The sequence below is a fragment of the Phasianus colchicus genome, chromosome 6 (genome assembly GCF_987193195.1).
Source record: "Phasianus colchicus chromosome 6, bPhaCol1.hap1.1, whole genome shotgun sequence".
NCBI lineage: Eukaryota > Metazoa > Chordata > Aves > Galliformes > Phasianidae > Phasianus > Phasianus colchicus.
The window spans coordinates 22,161,328-22,186,627 of NC_143441.1; the positions used below are offsets into that span (position 1 = coordinate 22,161,328).

At 36.4% G+C, this 25,300-nt stretch overlaps 1 protein-coding gene across 9 annotated transcripts in view; it reads left to right on the top strand.

Annotated features, from left to right (window-relative positions):
• OSBPL3 (oxysterol binding protein like 3) overlaps window positions 1–20,181 on the top strand; it is an 89,792-nt gene extending 69,611 nt beyond the window's left edge. For all 9 annotated transcript variants that reach the window (XM_090142655.1, XM_090142656.1, XM_031590121.2 and 6 more), the window contains 10 exons: window positions 57–150; window positions 2,208–2,458; window positions 4,516–4,653; window positions 7,318–7,381; window positions 9,705–9,783; window positions 10,968–11,112; window positions 12,422–12,566; window positions 13,157–13,283; window positions 13,827–13,949; window positions 15,568–20,181. In XM_090142655.1, the coding sequence (XP_089998781.1) occupies window positions 57–150; window positions 2,208–2,458; window positions 4,516–4,653; window positions 7,318–7,381; window positions 9,705–9,783; window positions 10,968–11,112; window positions 12,422–12,566; window positions 13,157–13,283; window positions 13,827–13,949; window positions 15,568–15,664 (1,263 nt within the window). In that variant the 3' untranslated portion in view covers window positions 15,665–20,181. The remainder of the gene's footprint in view (window positions 1–56; window positions 151–2,207; window positions 2,459–4,515; window positions 4,654–7,317; window positions 7,382–9,704; window positions 9,784–10,967; window positions 11,113–12,421; window positions 12,567–13,156; window positions 13,284–13,826; window positions 13,950–15,567) is intronic.
• The last annotated feature ends 5,119 nt before the right edge of the window (window positions 20,182–25,300 follow it).

Here is a 25,300-nt window from a genome sequence, read left to right on the forward strand (position 1 = left end):
TATTTTAGTGGGTATGTTAGTGAGTAACATGTCTTATTTCCCCATCCTGCACATAGGTATCAGATGATGACTCATACGTAAGTGATATCAGTGATAATGTCTCAGAAGATAACCTAAGCAATGACATTGAGAACGAAAGACAAACTTTAGGTAAGTTCAGGGTTTTATGATATCATGTTTTGGGAATTGTGTTTCTTGTTTGAGGTATTTTTTCTTGTTTTGTTAGAAAGTATTTGATATTACAGATGGTGATATAGACAGCTTGTGTGTTTTTTTCCCCCCCTGTTATCACCTCAGACTGCTTTTGAGCACCATGTTCTGATTAAACTGATTAAGAGGGCCAAGGCACCATTGTTTAAGCAGGGTGGTGGTTCAGTATCAGCAGAGAAATACCAATGTGCTTGTTCTCTCAATTTCAGCTCCTTTTCAGATCCTTTCATGGCCACAGGATTTTTCAAACTAGTAAGGCTTGCTGCTTTTGGTTGCTTTTTCATTTCATTTTTCTCTAGAAAGTAATTTGCTTCAATATAACAACCATGTTCAAAGTTCTGTCATTTTTAGCAGATTTTATTGTTTAAAAGAACATGTGAAGTATTTACTCTCACACCTCATGCATGACCATACAAATTTCTTCTCTGCCTTTTAATTATGACAGACTTGTTACTGGGTACACCTATTTAACAGCCTTGCTAATTAGAGAGAATAAAAGAATGGAGGCAAAGGAATGGGTCATAATAAACTAATTGGCTTTGTGCTTTCAAAGCATTTCATCTAATCATAATCTTCTTCCCACTTTATCTGTGTTACATTCAATAATGCTGACCAGTTGTTTCTTACTTGCAAGTGCTACCAAGGATGAATGGATCCCTTTATATTTCAGTAGTTAGTACGTTTGGAGATCTGTTCTGTAATTGTTTTAAAAAAGATGTTTTGAAATATGGGATTGGTTTTCTTTTCCTCATAGTCTGAATCTTAGAAAACAAAGAATGTAGCTGTGTTCACCTTGTAACAAAGACTACCACTGAACTATGCTGTGTGAGCAGCACCTCTGTGTACTTCTAATACCTATTTCTGTGCTTTGGTCAGTCTACCTCTTCCATTGCAAATTGGATACCTTTTTTCCTACATGGGCTTTTACTGAGCTATGAATTGTGGAGTTCTGAAAAAAATCTTGACCCCTGCACTGTCAAGAGTCAGACCAGATGTTAGTAATGGTCCAGTCTGACTTGAAAAGTCACTGATCCTAGCAGAAGGTCAGGTGTCTTAGTCTCCCTTCAGTGTTGTTGTGGCTGTTTGTCACAGGTCTTGGAAACCAGGGGGGGTTCTCTTCATTAGGAGTGAGCAAACTACACTGAAGAGAGAAATCTCATCCATCTGAATCAAAATTGATGTATAACTAAGCAATGTACCTGTTGCAGAAGCTTATAGCCCTATTTTGATTCAATAGATGTAATTTCATTGCACAGTTCGAACTATTTATTCTGTTTTGACTGCTTTGACAACAACTCTGGCCACCTCAGGTATTCTTGTAGTTGAGTCATTTTATTTTTAAATATTAGCAAACACTAAGATCCGGAATTGCTCCAGTTTTTCTACCTGTTAAGCAGGTAGAAAGCAATATATGCAATTAAATAAGCAATATATGGATGTATCTAAAAGCCAACATGGTTTGACATTTTTAAAGTGCTCAGTGCTATGGCAAGCACAGTAGGAAAGCCTTCATGTAGATCTGTACTACGCTAGATTTCATTGGAAGCAGTATTCAAAAGAAGATAGATAGGAGTTACTTTGGTGCTTAAATCTGTAATTTATTCCTTGTCTTCTGAGAAGTGGCAACTTAATTGAAGCTCTGTCAGAGAGGGAGGTTTTATGTCACTTAAACAGATAGGAATCTATCTCTGTTACAATTAGGATAGCAATAATATTTACTCTTTCAAATTCAGCAGGAAGCCTGAGTCTCTCTTCTAGCCTTTAAGGGAAAGGAGGTAGTTTTTCATGCTGCTTTTCTACCTTAAGTTAACTTAGAGATATTAGAGTCACATTTATTCTTTATCCCTTTGTAGCAGGCTATCTTTAAACCACAGGTGTAGTTATTTGAATGAAATGCATCTTCGACAAAAAAAATGGTTACATTTTAACGTATATTTGTAAGAGGGATAAAGTGTATGTAAATGATGTATTAACTCATTCTGCATATTTATTTTCAGACTGTATTTCTGAAAGTGGAATTGGATGCCATTCTAAACGGAGAACATGTTTACCAGCTCCGTGTCCCAATACTAGTAACATCAGCCTGTGGAATATCTTAAGAAACAACATAGGAAAGGATCTCTCTAAAGTGGCCATGCCTGTGGAATTGAATGAACCACTTAACACCCTTCAGCGTCTCTGCGAGGAGCTGGAATACAGTGAGCTACTAGATAAAGCAGCTCATACACCTAACCCATTTGAACGGATGGTAAACACTTTATTCTAAATTCTTAATAATAATCAGTATAACCAGAAGAGAGTGCAATGTAAAATCAATCTGTCAAATATATGAAGGCGTTCATCTCCATTTTTCATTCCACCCAGCTGAGAGAGGCAGGCTCTAACACATCTGTGTTTGTTACCCACTAATTTTTATTCTGCCTAATTTCTTTTGCTTTGTAAGGAAGCACATCTCCTAAAGTGCCTTGTCCTGCAAGGTTAAATGAAGTACAGGTTGAAATCTGGTTTGTATCTTTCCCTCTTCCTTACTCTTCTAGTTTTCCAAGATTAAAAAACCTGGAGCAAAGAGGAGTGAACTATTATGCTTCTCTTATGAGTATGGAAGTTACAATACTACGTATCTTTGTAGTGTGAAGTTGCCTAATCTGGAAACAGGTCTCCATGGAAGATAGTGAGTCTTCCAGCCCTACCCTAATGTGATAGTTTTGGGTCAATTAAGTGAGCTCCATTTGTTTTATCAGCTGACTTTTTGCAATTCTGAGGATGCTACAAAATGGTCAGGAACTTAAAACTAGGCACTGCTTATGTATGTTGGTTACTATATTGATGTCATCTTCCATTACCATAGAATCCCAAATTTGATAAATAACAAGAGAAAATTGATTTCAGTTATTTGCTTCTAGATTCACAGGAGGTGCTTAATATGTATGCCTATAAATAAAGGACTTTAAAGCTCCCTACATTCTCATAAATAGAAGAGATGGATTGTACCCTACACTAAATTAAGTCTTTTGATCAATATTTCTTACTTTAAAATGAGGCTATTAATGTAAATAATTATGTTATAAATACTGCTTGAAAAGACACTTGTTCCAACTCTACAAGGATGGTAACTTTGTGTCTGTCCTTAGGATTTAAAGGATGTAATACAATGGAAAGCATAGTAATGACAGCAAAATAGCAAGGTCCTAGGTTGCAATAGGTGAAGGTTTACTCAAATGCAACAGTCATCATCACAGAGATAAAGAAAAAACCACTTACCCTCAGAAGGTCTCAGCTATGCAGGGGTCTCCAGCAAGATACCCTTACCTTCACTGCCAACCCTTAAATGAGATCTGGGAAGGGGTGGATCCTTCCAGTCACTTAGGTGCATTGCTTGCACCTGAGCTCCCTTGGGTTGGCTCTGCCTTCCTACCAGGTGCTTAATTACTGCTTGGAGCCATGACTTAGCACTTCTGCTATAGAGCACGTGGCTGTTAATTTGTTTTTAAGTATAGAACTCTTTTTTGCTTTTGTTAAGAATACAGATTAAAAGAAAATAAACAGTAGGTCTTTGCATGGGGATGAAAATAAGTCTTTTCACTCCTTCCCATGCTTAAGCATCTGGAAATTGAGTCAGAACGTGGTATTCTTTGACTCTGAAAAACTCTTGAGGTAAAATTGTTGTTAGCTGTTGTATAGTAATTGCAACATTTTGCTTCAGAATAGCTCTTTATTAAGTCAGTTTCTGAATTTGTGAATGGAAAACACCTACTCTTTCACAAAATGTGGAAAAGGATATGGAAAGGAAGAAAAATGGTACAGGTTGCACTGAACATAACAAATTTTGTGAAAACTCCCACAGTATTTCCTGTGCCATGTTTAGAGAAAGGATAGTGAGTAGATCCATAGAATAACAGACCATAACTGTAAAAGCCAATTACAATACAAAATCTATCAGTGGTTTTTAAGTTTACTACTTTCAATTCTGTGTGTTCCAAAATACTGAATTGTTTCAAACTGTTTTCAGAGACTCTGTTTTCAGTCAAATAATTTGCGAAGTTCGATCCTATTAACTCTGTCGCTGGCCTCTTGAATGATTCATTGAAAACTGAAAAACTCTATAATGTACAAGCTAATGCTTAACTCCCAGGAGGAGGCATACACATTTATAGTCTGCAAATAATGGAAAAAATAAATAGCTGATGTCAGGATAAGGTCTTTGTTTTTTTATATATATATATATATATCTTCTGTTAAGTCAGAATGTATTGAAAAAAAAGTGCATGATTGTGATAATCAGATTTCTCTCTGTGTTATTTCCAGGTGTATATAGCTGCGTTTGCAGTATCTGCATATGCATCCAGTTACTACCGAGCTGGAAGTAAGCCATTTAATCCTGTTCTTGGAGAAACCTATGAATGTATTCGTGAAGATAAGGGTTTCCAGTTCTTTGCAGAACAGGTACTGTATGCTGCAACACTTACTTTTGCTATTTGATAGACTACTTAATTCTGAATGCATGGCTGGTATCCCCCAGAGCTATAGCAAAATACAAAATTACTTTGTGTAACCTTTGCCCAGCAAAACTCAAGGGATGCTATAGAATTATAAATGAAGGAAATTGCTTTGTTTATTGAGGAAAGGCAGCTAACGCTGGGATGGAATGTGACAACCAGTCACTGACAGTCAGAAGCAAAGGCTTGGCAGGCTGTTACTCCAGTAACTAGGTAACTTGTTTAAGTTTCTCATTCTGAAATCTGTTCACTACTACAAAAGGCTTTATGTTCTTGTCATGTTCTTTTGTGTGCAATCATTTAAAATTTTCATAACAGATCATCTTTTTTACAGCAAATATTTCATTCACATCAGTTGATCAACCACCAGTATTTTCTATAGCACCATGAATGTTTATTCTCCCTGTCCAAATACTCTGTGGGCTAAGCCTGTCAAATCTGGTACCACGGCTTAGTAGCTGAAGGATGTATACAGCACATCAAGGTCTAAGTGTTGCTGAAAATAGTCTTCCTGTAGTATGGTTATTAAGTGTGGGTAAAAAATATATAATATTTGAACCAGTCCAGATACCAAAATTGCTAAGCTTGAGATATAAGTTAAAATGAGGTAAAATTTAAAGAATCTGGTTCCTATCAGAATGTAAGAAAGATTGAAAGCTGTTTTATTCTGTCTAGGCATTGCAACAAAAATTAGAAAAGCATAGTAGGCAAAGCTGTGCAGCCTAGAAATTTGATCAGTAAAAGCCTTGTAAGAGTCTTCTATTAGTAAATGAAAAGTGTTTTTGATGCACTTTGTACATCATGTTGTGCAAAGGACAAGAAGTTGTGCTATGTGTGATCTTTCCTTAGTCTACGAAGTATCACAGACAAGCGTAAAAATAAGGAAAAAAAAGCAGAACAGTCAAAGCAAGAATCAAGTCTAAGTTCAAGCAATGCGTCTGAATCTTTATTGCGTTTAGTTCTAAGAGTTAGTTCTTGGAGCAGTGAAGTTACCAGTGTAACATCAAATTGGAATAGCAAAGCAGATTATAAAGTTTGGAACTTAGTTTAATATAAGTTTGAATTAAAGGAGAAAATTTTCCCCTAAATATTAGACAAATCACTACAAAGGCTACTTCTCCTAAAGGAGATTTTAAAAATATGAGTGTTCTTGTTTTGTTAATAACTGTTGTTCAAATATGTGCAGTATGTGACATGAATGGTAGAGTTTTACTATTTTATTATGGGGTGGAGGAATATTTGGAAGAGAGGGTGGTATATGAGGAAAGAAATTTCATGCAGCTTGCAAACGTTAAATATTTCTTTTTGCATCAGGAGCTCTTATTTATTGCTTGTTTGTGCAAGCATTTTGATGCTTACCCTAGATAACTTGTTAGTGCAGTTACCATGTAATGTGTGAAATAGAAAAGCAGAAGGTATAAAATTATAGAGATCTGTTCTATTATTAGGGTATGTTCAGAATAACTCTACTTAGCTCCATGACCTTACTCTGGAATTATCACAGTTTAAGTGAGAGCCAAGTTTAACCTAGGAATTATAGTGACATCTGGGGTTAATCTGAACACAGTATATGAGGGAGAGAGAGTGTTGCTCTCAGTGGATTAGGGAGTAGCTGAGAGTAATTAGTACTACTTTATTTCTTTTTTAACCATGTGAAGGTTGGTCAGGGAGAACTGCATAAAATAACAAATTTGCAAAATGAGAAACAAGAAAGTAAAACTGCATTCAAGTCATATGGGTGATTAAGAAATGAAATTCGTAGTTGGAATTAGCAACTTGATTTGAAAATAAAGGTGTCTTTGTCAAAACAACAGTAGGCATCACACATCAAGGCATTGGTCCTGGTCAGATTTTAGTCTTGTTCACCCAGAAGGATGAATGTAGAGAGCTTTTGCTTTGTGCAGTCACTTTATTATTTACTATTTTATTTGAACAGTATGCATAACATATTTATTTATTTACTTACAATGCTCACTTTGTTGTTGCAGTCCTTGCATTGTTATGTATGTGCTGTTATCACCCAAAGCGGATGAAATGCAGTGTGTGTGGTTAGAGCTTCACACAAGAAAAATTGGATGCGTCACTTGTGCAGTCTTAAAAGCTCCATTATTTGTCCTGTTCAGTGATGCTGATTGTTGTCCCACCCCACAGTCAGGGTTTAGTAAGGATCTACTGTACATAAGCATTTGGCCCTTTGGTTTTTGTTTGCTTGGGTGGTAACTTCTACCTTTTTGCTGTCTGCATAAAGTGCATCTTCTGTTAATATATGAATGAGGCTTTCAGATGAAGTGTAATTATTACAATAGAGACAATGTACAAAATCCATGCTTAGATTTTTTTCAACAAACAAATTTACAGGTCTTTTAAACAGAGCTTGCCTTTTCTTTCAAGGCTTTTTAGGTCTCAGTACATTACAAATCTCACTGGCTCCCCCTTAAGGAAATAACTGCAAAAGGAAAGTAAATGTTCAAATTGTAAATGAATGAAATATATGAATAAATGAATGAAAAATAAAAGGGAAAAAAAAAAGGAATAGAACAAAACAAAATGACTCTTCAAGAGTTAACATTTTTATCTTTGTTTTTTTCCTTCTTTCATGTCTTGTTATTAGGTCAGTCACCATCCACCTATTTCTGCATGCCATGCTGAATCTGTGAATTTTGCTTTTTGGCAAGGTAAATATTCAGTCTATCATTCACTTTCACAGTCCTCATAATAATTGCACTGTATGTTTAACATGAAATATCCAGAAATAGGGAAAAGATGAATTTTTCTGCTTACGTCATAACAGAATGGCTTTAAGAAATCCTTGGCTTACTGGTATTATTTTTACTTGGATCTTCTGCCATTACAATTATGTGCATGTATTCAAAATCTGTTAAATAATTTTCTTGGGTTTTTTGTTTGTTTGTTTGCTTGTTTTTGGTGAGAGGTTTGTTTAAAAGAGGAGAGTTGTACCTCAAGATATTTATAAAGACAACCTAGAATAGAACTTGGAAAACTATGCACTGAAGCCTGAGCCATGACGAATCTTGCAGTTCTGTTCTGAAAATAATTTCCAGAAATATGTATAACAGCAGGGACAGTACATTCACCGTGTCTGTCTCTTTTAGTATTATTAAAGTGCATAAATTTCATGCTGTTTCACTACTAACACTGTCTTTCAAAAAATGGTATGTTGGAGCTTTGTTTGCTGTACAAGTCTAGTGAACATGTCAGGCAGTTAAAAAACCTGAACAATCCAATATTTTTGGAGTGTACACAGGACATAACTATGCCTTTTAACTCAGTTAAAATCCTTTGCCCAGACTTTTGTCAATTCACTATGTAGCATATTATAGCCTTTAATTCTGTTAGGATTGACTTTGCTAACTTGATTAGAGTTATTACAGGTGGAATTGTATAGAACAGAAATTGCAGCTTTGTCATTAGTCTAATTCTTTGCTTTGTAAACACATACAGGACAAGAATTCTTCTGTTCGTACCTGAAAAGCAAAGATGACCAAAAATTTTTCTATTTGATTGTATACAAGACTAGATAACAGCCTATCTCAAAAACTGATGATACATTTCTTTATCAGATCTTGGAAAGCTAATGTCACTTAACTATTGTAACATGCACTTAGAGAACAAATTTGTTCTGTAAAAACAAGAACTGAGAGTCTGGTCAATTAGAGAGAGCCTGAGGTCTGGTCCCAGTGAACCAGAAGACTCAGTCAGGGTGCAGCAGGGTTTGTTTTGGTTTGTTTTTTGTTGTGTTTTTAAATGTGTCTAGCTGAGTTTGTTGGAGATCTAGACAATGATTTTTTTCTAATGTAAATGTAATCTGAAAATGCTGTGGCCTCTTGTTACTGGGCTGTATTAACTTATGTGGGAAGATTAACATTAAGTTAATCATAAAGTTATCTTGTCAGTGAGATACGTTCTTTCTGTGCAAATATCTGTCCACTTATCATATTGCCTCCTCTGCTGAAAGGAGACAGCCCTCAGCTACATTGCTAGAATAGTGCTGTCATTCCACCAGATACTGAGTGACCTTAGTTCCTGTTTCAACATCGAGAAATCTCTGGATCATTTATGGAAAGCTAGAAGAGTGGGTTCTGACAGGGGCAGTTATTTCAGAAACTCTTTTCCCTTACTTAAGAAACTAACACTACATTTGTAGGACCTGTTTGCAACGGACAATTGCATTGGAAGCTGTAGTTTGGTTTTTGTTCCGTCTTAGCATCTTTTTGAGACTAGAGATGTTTTTTTCCTTTATTTTCAAATGAATCTATGAATAGAATTGGAGATGCTGGTGTCTAGTACAGCAAGGATACTATCTTGCAAGCACTAAAGTCACTGTGAAAGTTACTGTCTGATTGTCTAGCCTAATTTAACTCCATACCCCTTAGCTGTGCTTCTCTGTCCGTATTTATTTCACTTTGAAGTGAAATAAATCACTAATTTAACAGCTTCCTCAAGATATTTTTGTAAGCTTTCATTGAGATTTATCATCTTCTTTTTTTGGAGGAAATGATGTGAGACTTGGACAGTTCTTCTGATTCTGACCAGATTTTAAAAGGCCAATTAAACTTCCAGGGGAAGTCAGACTAAATCCCTATCTGATTTTCTGCCCTGTGGGTGTTGTTAGTTGTTATATTTTTGTATTTGGAATTTTCTTTTTGGTTTGGTTGAAAATGTCTGCATTCTTTCACTAGCAACTGAATTACTGATAAATGTATCCTGCCTGTAGCTTATTTAAATTCCTCTGTTTTTGAAAACGTTTTTAAGAGACAACTCTTAGAACTCTGGTGCTTTTCTATTTAAATAACCAGTAATATTGTGAATAAACACTTAACCGTTTGTAGGTTAGCATTATTTTGAACATTCTTTATTATGTTACACTCCATTATTTTGTGTTTCTTAAAGTAGAGCCAAGATGTAGATTGATTCACCCATGCTGATGACTAAACCTGCCTTTTATTTTTTATTTCCCTTTCCCTCATCCTTTTTCAGATGTAAGATGGAAAAACAAATTCTGGGGAAAGTCCATGGAAATTGTCCCCATTGGTACAACACATGTAACTCTTCCAGCGTAAGTGCTGCGATCACGCATTGCTGTTCACACACGCACATGTAGGCTCATTTCCACTGAAGCTCCATTTTTGCAGATGAGAACCTGTACTGCGCAGATGGGGCCTTTGGAAGAATTGGTGATTTAGTTTAAAAATAAAGAGGGGGAAAAAAAAACAAAACAGAAGCTCTAAATCTTTCAAAGGTCATGCTCTAGATCTTTCAAATGTTATAAAGCCAATGATGAGATAAAAGCCATCAATTTCATACGCTTTAGTGAAAAAGCAAAGTTTGTATTTTCATACTTAGGTTCAATTTCAAGCTTAGTGCATTTTTCAGTTACATGGAAAAGCTGCATGGTAAAGGAATCTGCAGATTTTTTTTGCTTGAATATGAATTTGAGTTTCGGAGGTTGTTGCTCTTTTGTGGCTGCATTTGTACAGACCCTACCACTATGGGGTCTAGGTCTGTAGCTGAGGCTGACAGCTGTCCTCACTGCTTAAATAATTATCGTAAGTTACAAATAGCACCAGTAGCATATCTGGTATTTATTATTCAAGGAAGTAAGTGCTCATAACCACTACAGTTCAGGTTGATTTTTAAAAATAAAAATCTACAGTGCTCCTATGCTGGCTTGTCAAAGCTATAGATCAACAAATAGAATCGCTCAAAAACTCCCCTCTAGCCAGTATGGTAACAGAAACACAGGTCTAAAGGTTAAGTATTGTTCTAATTAAATTTGTTTTCCAAAGAGAGTCTACAAATTTAATCTGCCAAATTTAAGAAAGAAGAGAAACAACCCAATAATGTATCCAAAAGGTAATGTGTATAAAAGATATTGTATTCTCTTGTTCATGGTGGCTAGCTAAGCTGTGCATTCCAAGATCTTTAGAATATGAGTGAAGGTTCAGAGGTAAAGTAACCTATGGATTAGTGCCCATTTTTCCCATGAGGGCTGATGAACTGGAAAATTTTCAGATTCACATGTGATTTTCATGTGTCTATTTGTATCCCTGTGGAAAAAAATATCTGAATTGTTGTCATAGGCTTTATTAATAATAAACAGGTATTCAAGAATATTAAGACTTTATTAAAAATTTGTTTTTTGATTTTTTTTTCGTTTGAGTTCTCTCTGAATTTTTTTCAGAAGTTTATAAGCTAGCTTAAATATGGCGTAAGACTTCTCCTGTATTTATTTTGTTACAGTTTTAGAGACCATTTTGCATGGAACAAGGTGACATCTTGCATCCATAACATCTTAAGTGGACAAAGATGGATTGAACACTATGGAGAGATCATCATCAAAAATCTTAATGATGACACTTGTTACTGCAAATTGACTTTCATAAAGGTGACCTTCAGTAACAGTAATTTTGGCAGTGTCCTATCCAGCAAACACAGCAGGGGGTGGATTCTGTCTGCTGAAACTCAGTTCAACTGCTTACAAACTGTGTTTTCATATAGTTCTGAAATTACCTGTGATTCTTTGAGAATCATGAACTATAAATGAACTGCAGCTTACTAGGTAGAGCCAGGCAAGAAAGAAAAGCGCAGCCTTCTCAGGTGAGATGCAGGAAAAAAAAAAATAAGAGGGAGGGAAAGGAAGAAATATAATCAAAAACCTAGTCTATGTTTGACAAGAGAAGTAGACACAAGGTGTCTACTGAAAGAGACTTACCACATACCTCCTACTAATCCAATGGCATGTGCTACGGTTGCATTCATCCAGCAGCCATGGAAACAGTGCTTACATGGGGTGTTGCAAGCAGTGCACTTTTCTAGCCCTCTACAGGTGCTTGGAGGAGCCTAAGCGAAGGATTGAATTGTTCAAAGCTTTTGCTTCAGTATAAGGCATTGATATATAACTACCTCAAGAAATGCCCTCATAACTGAAATTAAAATTAACTTCTGGCAGTAGATGACTTCTTCAAGAAAAGAAAAATTAATTGAAAGCCTAAAATAATGCCAAAATTTCTAACCTGAGAAACAGTTTTGCTCAGCATTGTAAGAAACTTAACCTGAGTTTTCTGTATCTGATTGTTGGAGCGAGGCTCTGCTTTTCATAGCTTGTATCTGCATGGCTGCATGGTCTCTCTGTTAGTACTTAACCATGCTTGTGTGCCACGGTGCACTCAGCAGCAGAAGGAAAGTGAGTATCACCATTTTCCTTTTCTTACTTCTTTTTCTGAATACTGTATGCTTTCTAAGAAGCATTAGAGCAATCTTTTTAGGTATTTTATTCAAAGTATAGTAATGTATTTTCAGAGTTGTAGTAGATTTTGGAAATGGAGAGACTGCAAGTTTATAAATTCGATATTATAAACTGGCTAAAATGGAGGTGACTGTGAATAACAGTTCTTTCTCTTCCTGTTCTGCAAATCTGGGGAGGATTTAGGTAAGCAAGTCAGGAATCAGTGTTATCTGTCATTGGACAAATTTGAAAGTCAGCTGTGCTTCACCTAGTGCTGCCCCTAACACAGGGAAAACAGATACAATTCTCAACAGCCCACTTTAGTAGGCTGATTTATAGTTCTAACAGCAGTTCTTTATGTATGATATTGTAATGTAAATCTAAATGAATAGTTTTCAATTCAGAAAAAATACCATACAGCATGGCAATATCGCTCTCACTTGATCTCTTATGCACCTTTTGATTCTAGGCAAAGTATTGGAATCCAAATGCACATGAGATCGAAGGCAGTGTCATGGATAAAACTGGGAATGTTGTGCATCGACTCTTTGGGAAGTGGCATGAAAGTTTGTACTGTGGGACAACTTCATCTTCAAATTGCATATGGAGAGCAAGTTAGTGACCAGAATGGCTAACATACAGAACTTAGAATATGCTTGAGAATATCTATTTTCTATCTATTTTAATCTACCTAGTAGACATCAACTTCTTATTGCAAAGAATATTACAATTTTTTCAAGGATTTAAAATTTAGACCAGAAAAATAAATCATTCAAATTATATTGGAAACTTAATCCTTGGCTTCCCATATTTTCCTCATTCTTCTTCCTTTTCATATCTGGCTATGAAGAAAGTATTGAGGACTCTAAAAGCAAAGAAAAAACAACAAACAAAAAACCACTTCATTGTGTGTAAACTGTGGTGGTTTTCATGTATATCAAACTTTGGAAGATAGCTCAGTTCCATAATGAGGACCATATCTGAAGTTCTCCGAAACCTTGTGGGGTTTTACTTACTGAAGTTTGAAAAATCACTATGACTGTCGAATGCGTTTCATTGCTGTTATGCTTTGACTCAACTTATTCCCCCAAAATTGAGGCCATGATTCAGAGATTTTGAAAAAGACTGAGGGGAGTTTGGTGTTGTCCCTCTAAAGATAGTAAAATTTAATTGGAATTCTTAATGTTCTTTTTTTCTGCTGTAGATCCAATGCCTAAAGATTATGAACAGTGGTATGGATTTACTCAATTTGCATTGGAGTTAAATGAACTGGACCTGCAAACAAGGTCATTACTCCCATCCACTGACACACGCTTTAGACCAGACCAAAGGTAAGAAGTTTTTCCTCTTAAGTATCTTCCTCAAAATCTGTCCATTCACTTTAGCCCTAAGCTCAGGCTCCTTTGTTTAGATACCTGCAGACTGTTCCCATTTCTACATTAATTCTGCATCTGAAACAGAATGAGATGTCTAGTCATTATAGACCAGTGTTTTCTGGAACTGGTTTTGGATGCTCTAGTTTCTAGATAACTGTCATTGCAAAGATGTTACAACTTTCTAGGGATTCTTTGTTAAGCATACTGTGTTTGAAGAACTGAAACCTGAGACTCTTGAAACTTCTTTGTGTGGGGGAATTTCTACCATTGCTAATTTCCAGGGAAGAGAATCTCATACAAATATTACTTTGAGCCTGTTGTAAGTTACCTTTCCATAAGTGCTTTTTGGTAATGCAATTATTGTCTATAGATACAGTTGTTTATCTTTCAAACACCAAGCTGTCTTCTGTAAAGATTAGATTCTGGAGTTCTTGAGGACCTAACAAAAATAATGGACTGAAGCACCAATTATGTTTTTTATCGCTGCTGGTGCTACAGGTTTCTAGAAGAAGGGAATATTGAAGCAGCTGAAATGCAAAAACAGAGAATTGAGCAGCTACAGAGAGAACGACGGAAGGTGCTGGAAGAAAACAATCTGGAGCATCAGCCTAGATTTTTCAGGTATTATATAATAATTAGTATATAACATCATTTATTGAAATGTTTACAACAGATCTGGTTCTGATCGGCCATAAAGAAGGCTCCAGGTTTTCCCAAGTTTCTTCCATATTCTTGATTTGTATACTGAAGCAATGTAGAGCACTCCAGACTTAGTTAAGGAATACTTAGGATGTGGATATGCTTTTTTATTACCACATCCCTGATTTTTTTATGTTTTAAATTTTTGTTCCAAAGGTAAATGGTATTTGGTCTCAGTCTGGATTTGCCTGAGGAGTGAATGTAGCATCCTTGATTCTTTCAAGCAAGGTGAAATGTGGGTGGTTTTAGCTTAATTAGCTCTGCTGAACTTTAAATTCAGTGGGACTGCCTTGTGCAGCAGTGTTTGGAGCTAGAACATTGGAGCTAGCCCATGTTTGGGCTGGTTTTGAACATTTCTTCTATCTAATGGCAAGAGAATTGTGATATAGAGGTCGTTTTATTTCTTCCTGTTGTAAATCAATTAACAGGGGGACTTCAGCTGTTGAAAGACAAGACTGAATGCTAGTGACAACACGGCCTTATACCCTCTAGCTTCTCTGTTCAGGATGCAGTGAAAGATTTAGATCCAAGATGAGTGCTATATGGGCAAATGTGTCATAATTAACAGATCTGGGATAGGAATTGTTTTTCTAGATAGACACAGTACTAATGAGGAGTAAGACTTGGAGAAACACAGAAATGTTTACAATAGATGCAAAAAGAAAATGGCTTAGGCCTCTGCCTGTCAGAAGAGCTGGTGAGCTAATGAAATGGAGGCACACTTTTCTTCCAGGAGGCTAAACAGACAGAAGAAAAGCAAGGTCTCATAACTATGTTATTATATATTCACAATGAGGAATGTAAATAAGAATGAGGATTTGAATCCTTAAAATGAGGATATGAAAGCTGAGATTTGTGCCATATTTTTAAATAACAGAATAAAAAATATTATTACTGTATAGCAAAAATGTGAGCAAGTATTAGAGTAGATGTGAATTATGCATTTTGCTTTTCAATAGTGATTTATTCCTTCAATAAATTGCAAGTTCTGGTTTACTTAATAGATAATTTGCTGTTTTTTCAAAAATGTTGCACACTACATAAAAAAGATTGGTGCATTCAGGGTTACAGTACATAGAATGATGAGCCTTGCTTCTTGGCTGAGAGCTGTATCTCTCCTTATGTAATAACTGTGGTGAGCCACCTTTGGAGAGGAAAAAGGAAACTTTCAGATTCCATCTCAATCAGGAAAGAGACACTGACTGTTCAGGTTTTAAAAAGGCATATTCTTACAGAAGCTTATGCAAAGCTGCCTGATGGCATTTGAGACACGGAAGTAAACCTGGAGTGTAGCTCTCAGTGCTAAGGACTGACACGGTGAGCGAAACAAGGGTGTTTTGTATTTCCCCAAGACCCAAACATACCAATTAAGTTCACCAAGCTATATCGCCTTGTTTGAATGTTGTACTGAGCTTCATTGCATCTGGTTTATGGGCTGGATTAGGTATCTGTATGTAGTGCATGCTACATTGCATCATACAGCAAATACATAGAAAAGATAAGCTTTACGTTTAAAAAAGAACTATTTAATCTTTGATAGGAAATCCAAAGATGACTCCTGGGTGAGCAATGGAACCTACATGGACCTTAGAAAAGAACCGGGTTTTTGCAAACTGGACAATCCTGTCCTCTGGTGAAAGAGGAGCCAAGTGAAGATATTCCATGCTGTATTCCTGGATCTGATTTTAAAAAAGTATATATATATATATATATATATATATATATTTATACACACATATAATATATGTGTGCAGAGTGTGTATGTGTGCAAGTGTGCATATCTCCAGAATTGTGCTTAATTTAGAATCTGATAATTCATTTGTTTTCTCTTCTCTGTTTCAATGATTGTTTGAATGTACGAATACCCTAACTTCTTTTTATAAAATATTTAATAAATAGCACTGAATGTGAACAAGTAGAGGGAAAAGAGGAGCTTTTACACTACTTTTCCAATGTGTAATAATGTCAGTTAAGAGTTAACTTATGCCTTATCGGGTTGCATTGAAGACAGTAGCATCAGCATCACGTAGCTGTGCTAAGAAACGAGCGTTAAGCCTTATGACTCAAACTGTAAGTAGGCTTCCACAGTTCAGTGAGTAATTTCACCTGTCTATGGACTGGACTAAATTGCTAAAACAGATTATCAGCCAGTGCTGAAATCTGAGTACAATCTTTTGCTGCTTGTGGAAAAGATTTAAATAAGCTTTTATTTCTATTAGCTTTCTTACTAGCATTATTGGAAAGGGAAGTTCTGCAGTTACATCAGTGGATCAAGTCATAAATATAAGCTGTACCTGGCTAAAAGTAGTTCTAGAAATTCAGGAATTGCCAAAATTTTCCACTGAGAATCTTCAGATTTATAGTCGCCAACAGGGCACAAGGAGATCTTTTGTATATAATGTTTGAGCACTGTCTAAATGAAGCAGCTCTCTCTTTTTGCAGGAAGTAATATGTATACAGAGCACGAAATCCTGTGCTTCCATAGCTTCATTTGTTTTTATTAACCTAAAAACTGCAACAGAAAAACTTTTTAAAAGGTAAGCAAACTAACTGATTGTTTTAAGCTGGAAATTTTTTCTTAGTATTTTGATATTTTCTACCTCTTAAGAAATAAACGACATATTTAAGATCTTATATTTAAAAAATGACCATCTGCCTTATGGAGAAATGTATGAACTCTTTGATCTTCCTCTGTTTGTTTGTTATATTCAGATAAACATTCAAGTGTCTTGCACTAGATAAGTTGCATCTCTTTCCTGTAATTTTATACATTTGGATAGATTTGCGAAAGCACTGAGTCATTGATTAAAATATAACAGGAAAAAAATGTAGCAGAAGTCTTGCTTTGAGTCAAGATTATAGTGATGGGCAGTATCTTTTTTTCCCATGAAATCACAATGCTATGTTCATTAACAGAATAATTTGCATTCCTACCTATCTGCAGTTCAAGCCTGACGCATGATTCTTCTAATCTGTTCTGTGTATCTGTGACTCTCTCGCATCAACGCAGATTTCAGGTGTAGATCAATGTCCACCACTACTTTCTTTTCTTACATATCATTTCAAAAAAATAAACCCTGTCTATGATAAACATTGTTAACGTGACTTATGACTGGAACATATGGACAGTGCATGGATAAGAGTGACTCTTAGAAGGACAAGTAGCCTAGAAAAGCTTACAGCTTACTGTGTGCTGCTTTGTTCTAAAGAAAACCTGTTAAAATTGATCAATATAATACTTGTAACATGAAGTAAATACTATGAAAACTTCCATTTTAAACCAAATCTGTGATATCAGTTTAGATGCATATTTAAATTTTGCTTTCTGCTATCTTGAAGCTTCATTGTGTCACAAGCAGATAAATGTTTTCTTACTATTATTCACTTTGCCCAGGAACTCTGGGCTCACTATCATTTCTGTAATTTATCACCAAAAGTGTTAGTATATTTTCTTATACTTAATGTATCTTTTAAAAACACAGCTAGCTTGCAACAAGGCATGTTTCAAGTCAGCATGAAAACAAAATCTGGGCTTTCATTCAGAAGGGGATCTTAACCTTTGGGAACTGTTTGGCTTTTCAAGGAAAATGAAAATCTCTTCATGACTTGAATCTTGTTTTATTCTTGTATTAACAAAACTTGACACAGAAATGAGTGAATATTTGTAGTTATCTTTGTTGTTTGCAATTACCATCTATAACTAATAATTACATTCATTTAACAACAAAGGAGGGTAAGAGAAAGGAGTGGAAAAATGCTTTTAAGAAAAGGAGTAACGTTTGTGATGGATGCATTGAACTTCTCATTCTCATATGAATTTGGCAGCTGTTGTGATTATTGTCTGATCTGATTGCTGGTTTTGCATTTTCTGTGTATGGAGTGGATTTTCCCCATACTTTGTCATATGAACTAATAGTTAATAGCATTCAAATAAAGGGACTGGGGGCAAAGTTAAAGAACTGTAATGCATTAAGGTCTGTGGGTGTTAAACAGAACTAATCTCATTTTGATGTTTGAGTCACGATTTTTGAGAAATCCAACTGGCATTGTTTTCCTGTATCTTTCAGTCTGAAATGCCTAAAAGACTCTTAGTTGAAGACAAGGAGCAGTGAGCTGGGAAGTGCCTTATAGAAAATTTTAGCAAAATTCCCATATCAAGAAGGCAAACATCAGAATTTCATTATTTTCTTCAGTAAAATAATGCCCAAAATTAGGCTAGGCTTTTATCTGGTGTAACCAATGGCGAATGATCATCTGGCCAATGTTTCCAGCTGCAGTATAGTTGTCCCTGCCTATGTTTGTATGAAAGAGTTGGGTTTAATTGCTAAGCTTCTGTCAACTATATATTAAGAAGTGGAAAGAAATTGTCTTGATGTTATTTCTGTGTATTTCTGTATAAAAATATATTAATCATTCACAAACTTGAATATACTCTACAGTTATTCTTGGTGAAATATGAAATTTGGTTTTCCCCAAAAAACTTCCATTTTCTTTCAGCGATGCACTAGGGGATCTGTGGTGTATAGTAACTGACATTTCTACCCTGAGTGGTAGAAATAAAGTATTAGGGGACTGCTTTCTTTCCTGCACTGCAGTGATTCCCAAACTGTTCCACTCAGTGCATCAATCTTAAAATTTCCTGTTGCCTCCTGTTTTAGTACTCTTACTTGATGACTTTGTAAGCATTGCTTAAGATAATGTGGGGACAGTTTGAGCACCACTCATCTAGCTCTCCCCTTCTCTGTGCACCCCTTCACAGAGCAAAAAGCTTACTACAAATTTACATCAAAGTAATGGAACAGCTCATGCCTTCAAGTGTTCCAACACTGACTCAGTTTTCAAATTGCTCAGCAAAGAGAGAAAAGGTCCTAAGGAAATAGTGTTTAGAGAGAGAGAAACCCACAGCTGTACTTCCAGATTTACAGACTTGACACTTAGAATCAGATTTTGGTGCAAAGTTTGGTGTTAAAAAACAACAGTTTAACTTGTTTAGGACACTACTCTTGGTAGTACAGAGTGCTATATAGACTGAGTGGATGTAGTGTGTGCCATTCATCATTGCATTCCTTTCTTAATCTTTTCTCTCTGATATATGCTTTGTGTTAATTTGCCTGCATTAATCTATTTTTTGGGTGCTTTTGAAGTACAGATCCAGTCAAGTACTTAGGTTCCTCATACAGAGCTTGGATAATCTACATTTATACATAACTTGTACTCCTTTGAAGGATCGTAGATCGTACAGAATCATAGGGATTGGAAGGGACCTCCAGAGATCGAGTCCAACCCCCCTGCCAAAGCAGGTTCCCTTCACCAGGTTGCACAAGTAGGTGTCCACGTGGGTCTTGAATATCTCCAGAAGAGGAGACTCTACAACAGGCTTCTGGATTCTTTTAAGACCTGGCCTCTGGAGGAGGTGGTGGTTGCAGACACAGTCACCTTATTATTTGGCAGCTTACCTGTTTAATGTTCCTGCAAGAGTTTCAGGCTGTTGAGATGAGGTTGCTGGACAGAAAGGAACACAAAGGAATATACAACCAGGGGCAGCTTTGGAGTAAATAAAAAAATGAAGCATCTGCCCTTCAATTTCCCTCAGCTGTTTACACTGTTTTTAGGTCCCCTCACATCTAAAGGTCCTTATTCAATGTCCCATTTTCTCTTTATTAATAAGAAAATCCTGGAAAGTAGTAGAACATCCCATTCTGACAAGTTTTTAAATGACAAAACAGTTACTTTTTTCCTATAAACATTGTGGCCTATTTTTGTACTTTTCCCTTGACTGTGAACAGGACTTTCTTCACGCTGGCACTCTGGTGTCAGACCACAGCCTGGTAATGGTGCAGCTACATCTGCTCAGCGTACTCCTAGTTAATGTGCTTGCATCTGCTTTTGTGTAAATCTGTTCTAGTATGTCTATGGATGATCAGCTTTTCAGAGCTGAAAATTTTCTTTTGTTCAGATTTTGTATGTAACTCATAGGAAGTGGGGGCATGCTGAGGAGGAATACAAAACCTGGACTGCCACACGTATGTAACAGTGAAGGGTGAAATCCATCTTCTTCACATAACTGAGTACAGCTTGCTGGAATGGGATGGTGCTATTCAAAGGAGTGATGCTAAAATGAAAGGCTCTTTAGATTAGGTATGTTTTCATTCATGGATTTTATGTACTATACATAAACTCTTCTATCTTCTAGCTACTGGTGGGTGAAACTCAGTCCAGCAGCTGGAATTGTTAAGGACTTGCAAATCTTATCTGGCTTATTTATTAAAACTTAGTAAGTGCTGTAACTTACAATCAAACACAGTATTGTGCTGCTCAGTTCTTGCTGTAGTTTTTGAAAGCAATAAGAGAAATTTCCCACATAAATAGTTGCTGTATGTTAAAAAAATATTTTAAGTGATTCTTTTCCTAATATATACAAGTCGTCGATTAGGTATTACTGCTGTATAAAACAAAACTGTATTACGACTTATGGGAAAGTTTTGGAGATTGATCCACTAGAAATGCTGAGCTCTTTCACCTCCACATGTCTGGGGTGATGGTGAAAATATTTGATATTCCTGAGAACTGTGTTTGAGTGTTTTACTTGTTCCAGTACTGGAAAAACATGCTACATGTATGAGGTATTACATATGCAATGCTGCTAAATACTGATTTTGTTGTATGTTTTGATGGAGCGTGAATGATTTTGGGATGAAGAAAGTTATCTTCTGTGTTAGGGTGACCACCACCTTTCAGATTTTTGAGAAAATTTTCTGTAGTCAGCATAGTTCCTGTTTTCTGCTTCACTTAATGCAAAAATTTGTAATAACGTTGGAGCACCTTGATGCACATTTCATTTACGTTTTTGTCTCTGTAACCAATTTAGTTGGATGTTAATAAATCATACTTGAAAAAGGCCACAGAGCACCCTCACTTTTTCCCAGGAGTTGTAAGCATCTTTCTTCAAAGGTGTTAGTGACAGCTGAAACCAGGCTAGCTGCTTATTTTTTTACTGTTTTTCAGCTGTGGTTTTTACACCTTCTAAAATGGCAAGTACAAAAGTGATTCCATTTGCTGGAAGTCTTATTTATCACTCTTATAAACTGTCTAGTAGTTATCTTCAGTAGTTTTCCAGTTGTTTGCCAGTTACCTGCATGCATGGTACAGTTGTATGGCTGTTATACCAGACAGTGGAGCAGGAAAAACTCAATTACAGCACTATGTTGTAGGCAGTTTTTAGTAGACAGATGTGCAACACAAATGTTGTTTGTATTAGCATGAAAGTGCAGACCACAAACTGCACATTCTCCAGAAAACAACTTTTAAAACAAGTAAACGTATTGTTTACTATTTAAAATAAATAGCTGGAAGGAAACTATCAATGTGATGTTTTCTCCCTCGGAGAATGGTGGTTTAGTACAACTCTGCTAGTCAGCCACATCTTACAGGCCCATCGTGTGTGTAAAGATGCAATACAGATGGATTAGGGTCTTGAAGAAGGTGGAAATAAAGTAAGTGTGGTACTTGACGAAGCTCTTATTCCAGACTGCAGTTCTGTAGTGCTTTCCCGTTTCAACATGTAAAAAAGGTTTGATAGGAGGAAACATGGATGTTTCAGAAAGAGTTGGGAAAATTGGATCAATGAGTCTGTTACCTCAAAAACATCCTCAGCTGTGTTATGAAGAAGAAAAAGGAGAAAGGCCACAAGAAAAGCAGCTTTCATAGAGTGAAACAATCACCTTCTGTTTTGTGAAATCCATCCATTTTGACTGTGTTTTGAGTTTCTAATTTAGGTCTTAGCCATGATGCCAGTGGAATCACGACACTGCCAATTAATTTCAGAGAGATCTAATCTGCTTTAATTGTACCTGAAACAGCTGGCATTTAGAGCAAGTCAGTGGGGGAAAAACAACAACAACAACAACAACTGTACAAAATTAGTGATGTTTTTTTTTTTTTTTCTATAATTATAAAAGGGAGAGGAAAATAGCAAGGGATCCCTATTATTTATGCTCTTGATCATGAAGACCTCAGGCAATAGAAACTTCTCTCAGAGAAATGGATATGGGTGAATTCCTCATGGTTGCCAAGTTCCCTCTTTCTGGTCAGTGCTTCCCAGAATGTGCTGTTCTACCCCACAGAAGTGTAAGGTGAACATGGCTTATGAAGACCCTGCATCCAATTGGTGTTTCACCTCAGGTGGCTGTTCATTTACAGTAATCTCTACTTAAAAGTCAGTGCTTACTGCAAAATGATTTAAAGCACCATAGCATGAGGAAAGACAATGACAGCTCAGCAAAGTTTGCTCTGCACAGAAACTGTCACATATTGGCTGCTTCTTTCTTTCTTTTTTTACAATGCCTCCATTACATTTCTTGGATACATTGCTTTCCATGCTCAATTTGTTGATATTTAATTTAGACACCTTTCCCCCAGCTCTAGTGCAAGATACATAGAAACTCGTAGGGTCAGTCCAGGTTTTTAAGGATATTAAAAGCTAGCCAGACACCAGGTTCTACTGTGTAGTTATGAATTTCTATCTTTGCTTACTCTGCTCCAAAGGAAATAATTGCTATGCATAAACCTTCATCTGAGACAAATCAAAGTTCCTCTACTGAGTGGGATATAGCGGAATCTTAAATTAACTGAGAACTTGAGTCTTTGGATTCATTGATGTATATTTTTGTAGGCTCTTGGAACAGTAATAAATTCCTGGAAGCTAAGACGTCACATACAAATGCATCAGCTGCACTTTGGGAATTACTTGGCTTTCTCTACTAAGGTACTATCTCTCTTTAAGGATTTTATTTGAGCTGGTAGTTCAGTTTCTGTTTAACAACATCAGCTGTCAGAATTGGAAAATATGTGGGTATTTTGTTTTGTTTTGCATATTTAACATTGCTTTTCTTTATTAAGAATTTATTTAATGAACTGTAATTCCTAAATTACAAACTTCTTGCTAATGATAAAGGCTGCAGTAAAACCACTTTGAGTTATTGCAGTACAAGCCTTGGAAAACCTTTTCCTTCTGAGGTTTTGTAAGAATATGTCTGAAATGCTCTGATTGCTGCCTAGAGCAAGGAAGATTATGTAGATTTATCAATGAATAAGAACAAGTCCAATAACTGAAAGATTTACTGTTTTGTTTACTGTTCGTTCTCACCTCTGCCGTTGTCAAACTGAAGATGGAGTGAAGTCAAGAGGTCATCATACTTAGTTTGTTGCTTGTATTTTGGTCACTGAATCCAATCTTGTGAAAACAGTTACGTAATAGCTGAACAGGTATTTGGGATGAGAAAATCAGTTTTCTTATAAAGTTCAAAAATTGTGCACCAAATTCTTAAGTTCTTTTGTGGGAAAAACTTATGCTGAGAAGTTTGCCTGAAAAAGAGCACTGCAATAGGTCAGTGAGGGCAAACTTGATTTCTTCTGTCTGAGTTCTCTAGGTACTAAGAGATTGCGAGCCTAGCTCATCCTTAACTTATGGACATTATATTCTTACCTTCTGTGGATATCAGAAATTGGAAAAGATGTGCTACATTGCATGAAGGGCCATGGTAGGAGCTCCATTGTATTTTATCTGGTCACAAAGTTTCAGAAAACTGATGTTTATATGAATGCTTTGTTCTCTGACACTGGCTCCAATATAGATACCAACAGGAATGACTTTGTTCGAAACGATGGGAGAAGGCGTGAGGGGAAAGAGTATATATTGTTGAAATAAGATTCTCAGTACTGAAGTGTGCAGTTGTGAGATCCTTGCTGAAAGAATGCAGTTCATGTGCTCATTGCTTCCTTTTGCACTACCACTTCCTCTCAGGACACAGCTGGTCTTCCTTCTCTCTTTCAAGTTGCATTGCTCACACTGTAGTATATCTGTACTGGTGAAGCTGGACTGCAGCCACATAAAAACCAAGTAAAACCCTAAAAGGCTCAAGCTGACTGCAACCAATTCTGTAGAAGGGAAGCACATCCTTGTCTCCCAGTTTCTAAGAAAGTGGATCTGGGAATAAGAAAGTCATCCACCCAAGGTTACTTGCATCGTCCCTTTCAGAAGCTGCTCACCCAAATCAGTGTGTCATTCAGACAAACAAGGGCAGTACAAGGAGCAAGGACACCAATTTTTCCTGTGACAGAGCACAGAAAAATGTATTTTTAATAGTGTGAGAACAGACCACCATTATTACATGCTGATTTTTTTTGCAGTGCAATTAATACCTGGTCTACAATGTAATCATTATATAACAAATAGCATAAATATCCACAATTAGCAGCCCACACATTTTTTAGCTGCTTGCCAGCTTTTACTCCTTGTTTTAACAAGAAGTGTGCTTTTCTCACCCTGCTTCATATTAGAGTGGGGAAACTAAGCATGTTCCTACCACAGTGTCTGAATGATCAGAGCTGTATATAAAGTGGGGTCTGTTTTTACCTTTAGTCCCACCTTGCCATGTACCTTCCTGCAGCAGATGATGAAGATAGCCACTGGCAGCTCCTGCTGCAGCAACCCTGAAAAACCCCAGGAGCCCCATCTCACCCTATTGTGGCAGCACAGCCTCATAGCTCCTCAAAACCCTCTGGTTTTTTTTGCCATTTGCAGTCATCTCATCAGCGCATCCACTTCTTATATGAGCCATGGCCTGCTTCAAAGCTCTCAAAACCAATTTCTCCATTTCCAGCTCTGTAGATACAAAAAATGCATTTACTTTATTCTTCTAGAGACTCTTTTCAATTCGCCCTGCAAAAGGAATGCCAGTCATAATTCAGTTCTGAAAGAGAGACTGAGCTGACAGTTAACACATAATGAGAATGAAGGCTAAGGAATTGCATAATAATTGGGAAATACAACAAAGGAGCCACAAAAACTAAAAGAGAGACACAAAATTTGTTTTAAATCATAATGAAGCTATAGCTACAAATGTTGCAATAGATGAAAACATCCATCTGGTGTTATTCAATGAAATATTAATGTTAGCTTCTGAACATTTTGCAAGGTTTGACTACGTTTGTGCTCCAGTAGTGTCCATTGTAATACAAACACCATCCAGCCTGATGCCTCGTGAGAAATTGCCAACTTCTGCAGGTTCTTTGGAAAATTCCGCCCAAATAATTTGCTCTCACAGTTGGATCTAAGAGTGCTTGTGCTCTGAAAGATCTATGTGCAAAGGTAAAAAGCTTCATTTTTTTGAAGCTCTATGAAATCTATCCTCCTTTACTTGCAGCATTTTTAGAAGAAATCCTAGTATTTCTTACTTTAATACAGTCATTCGACAGTATAGTTCATGTTCCAG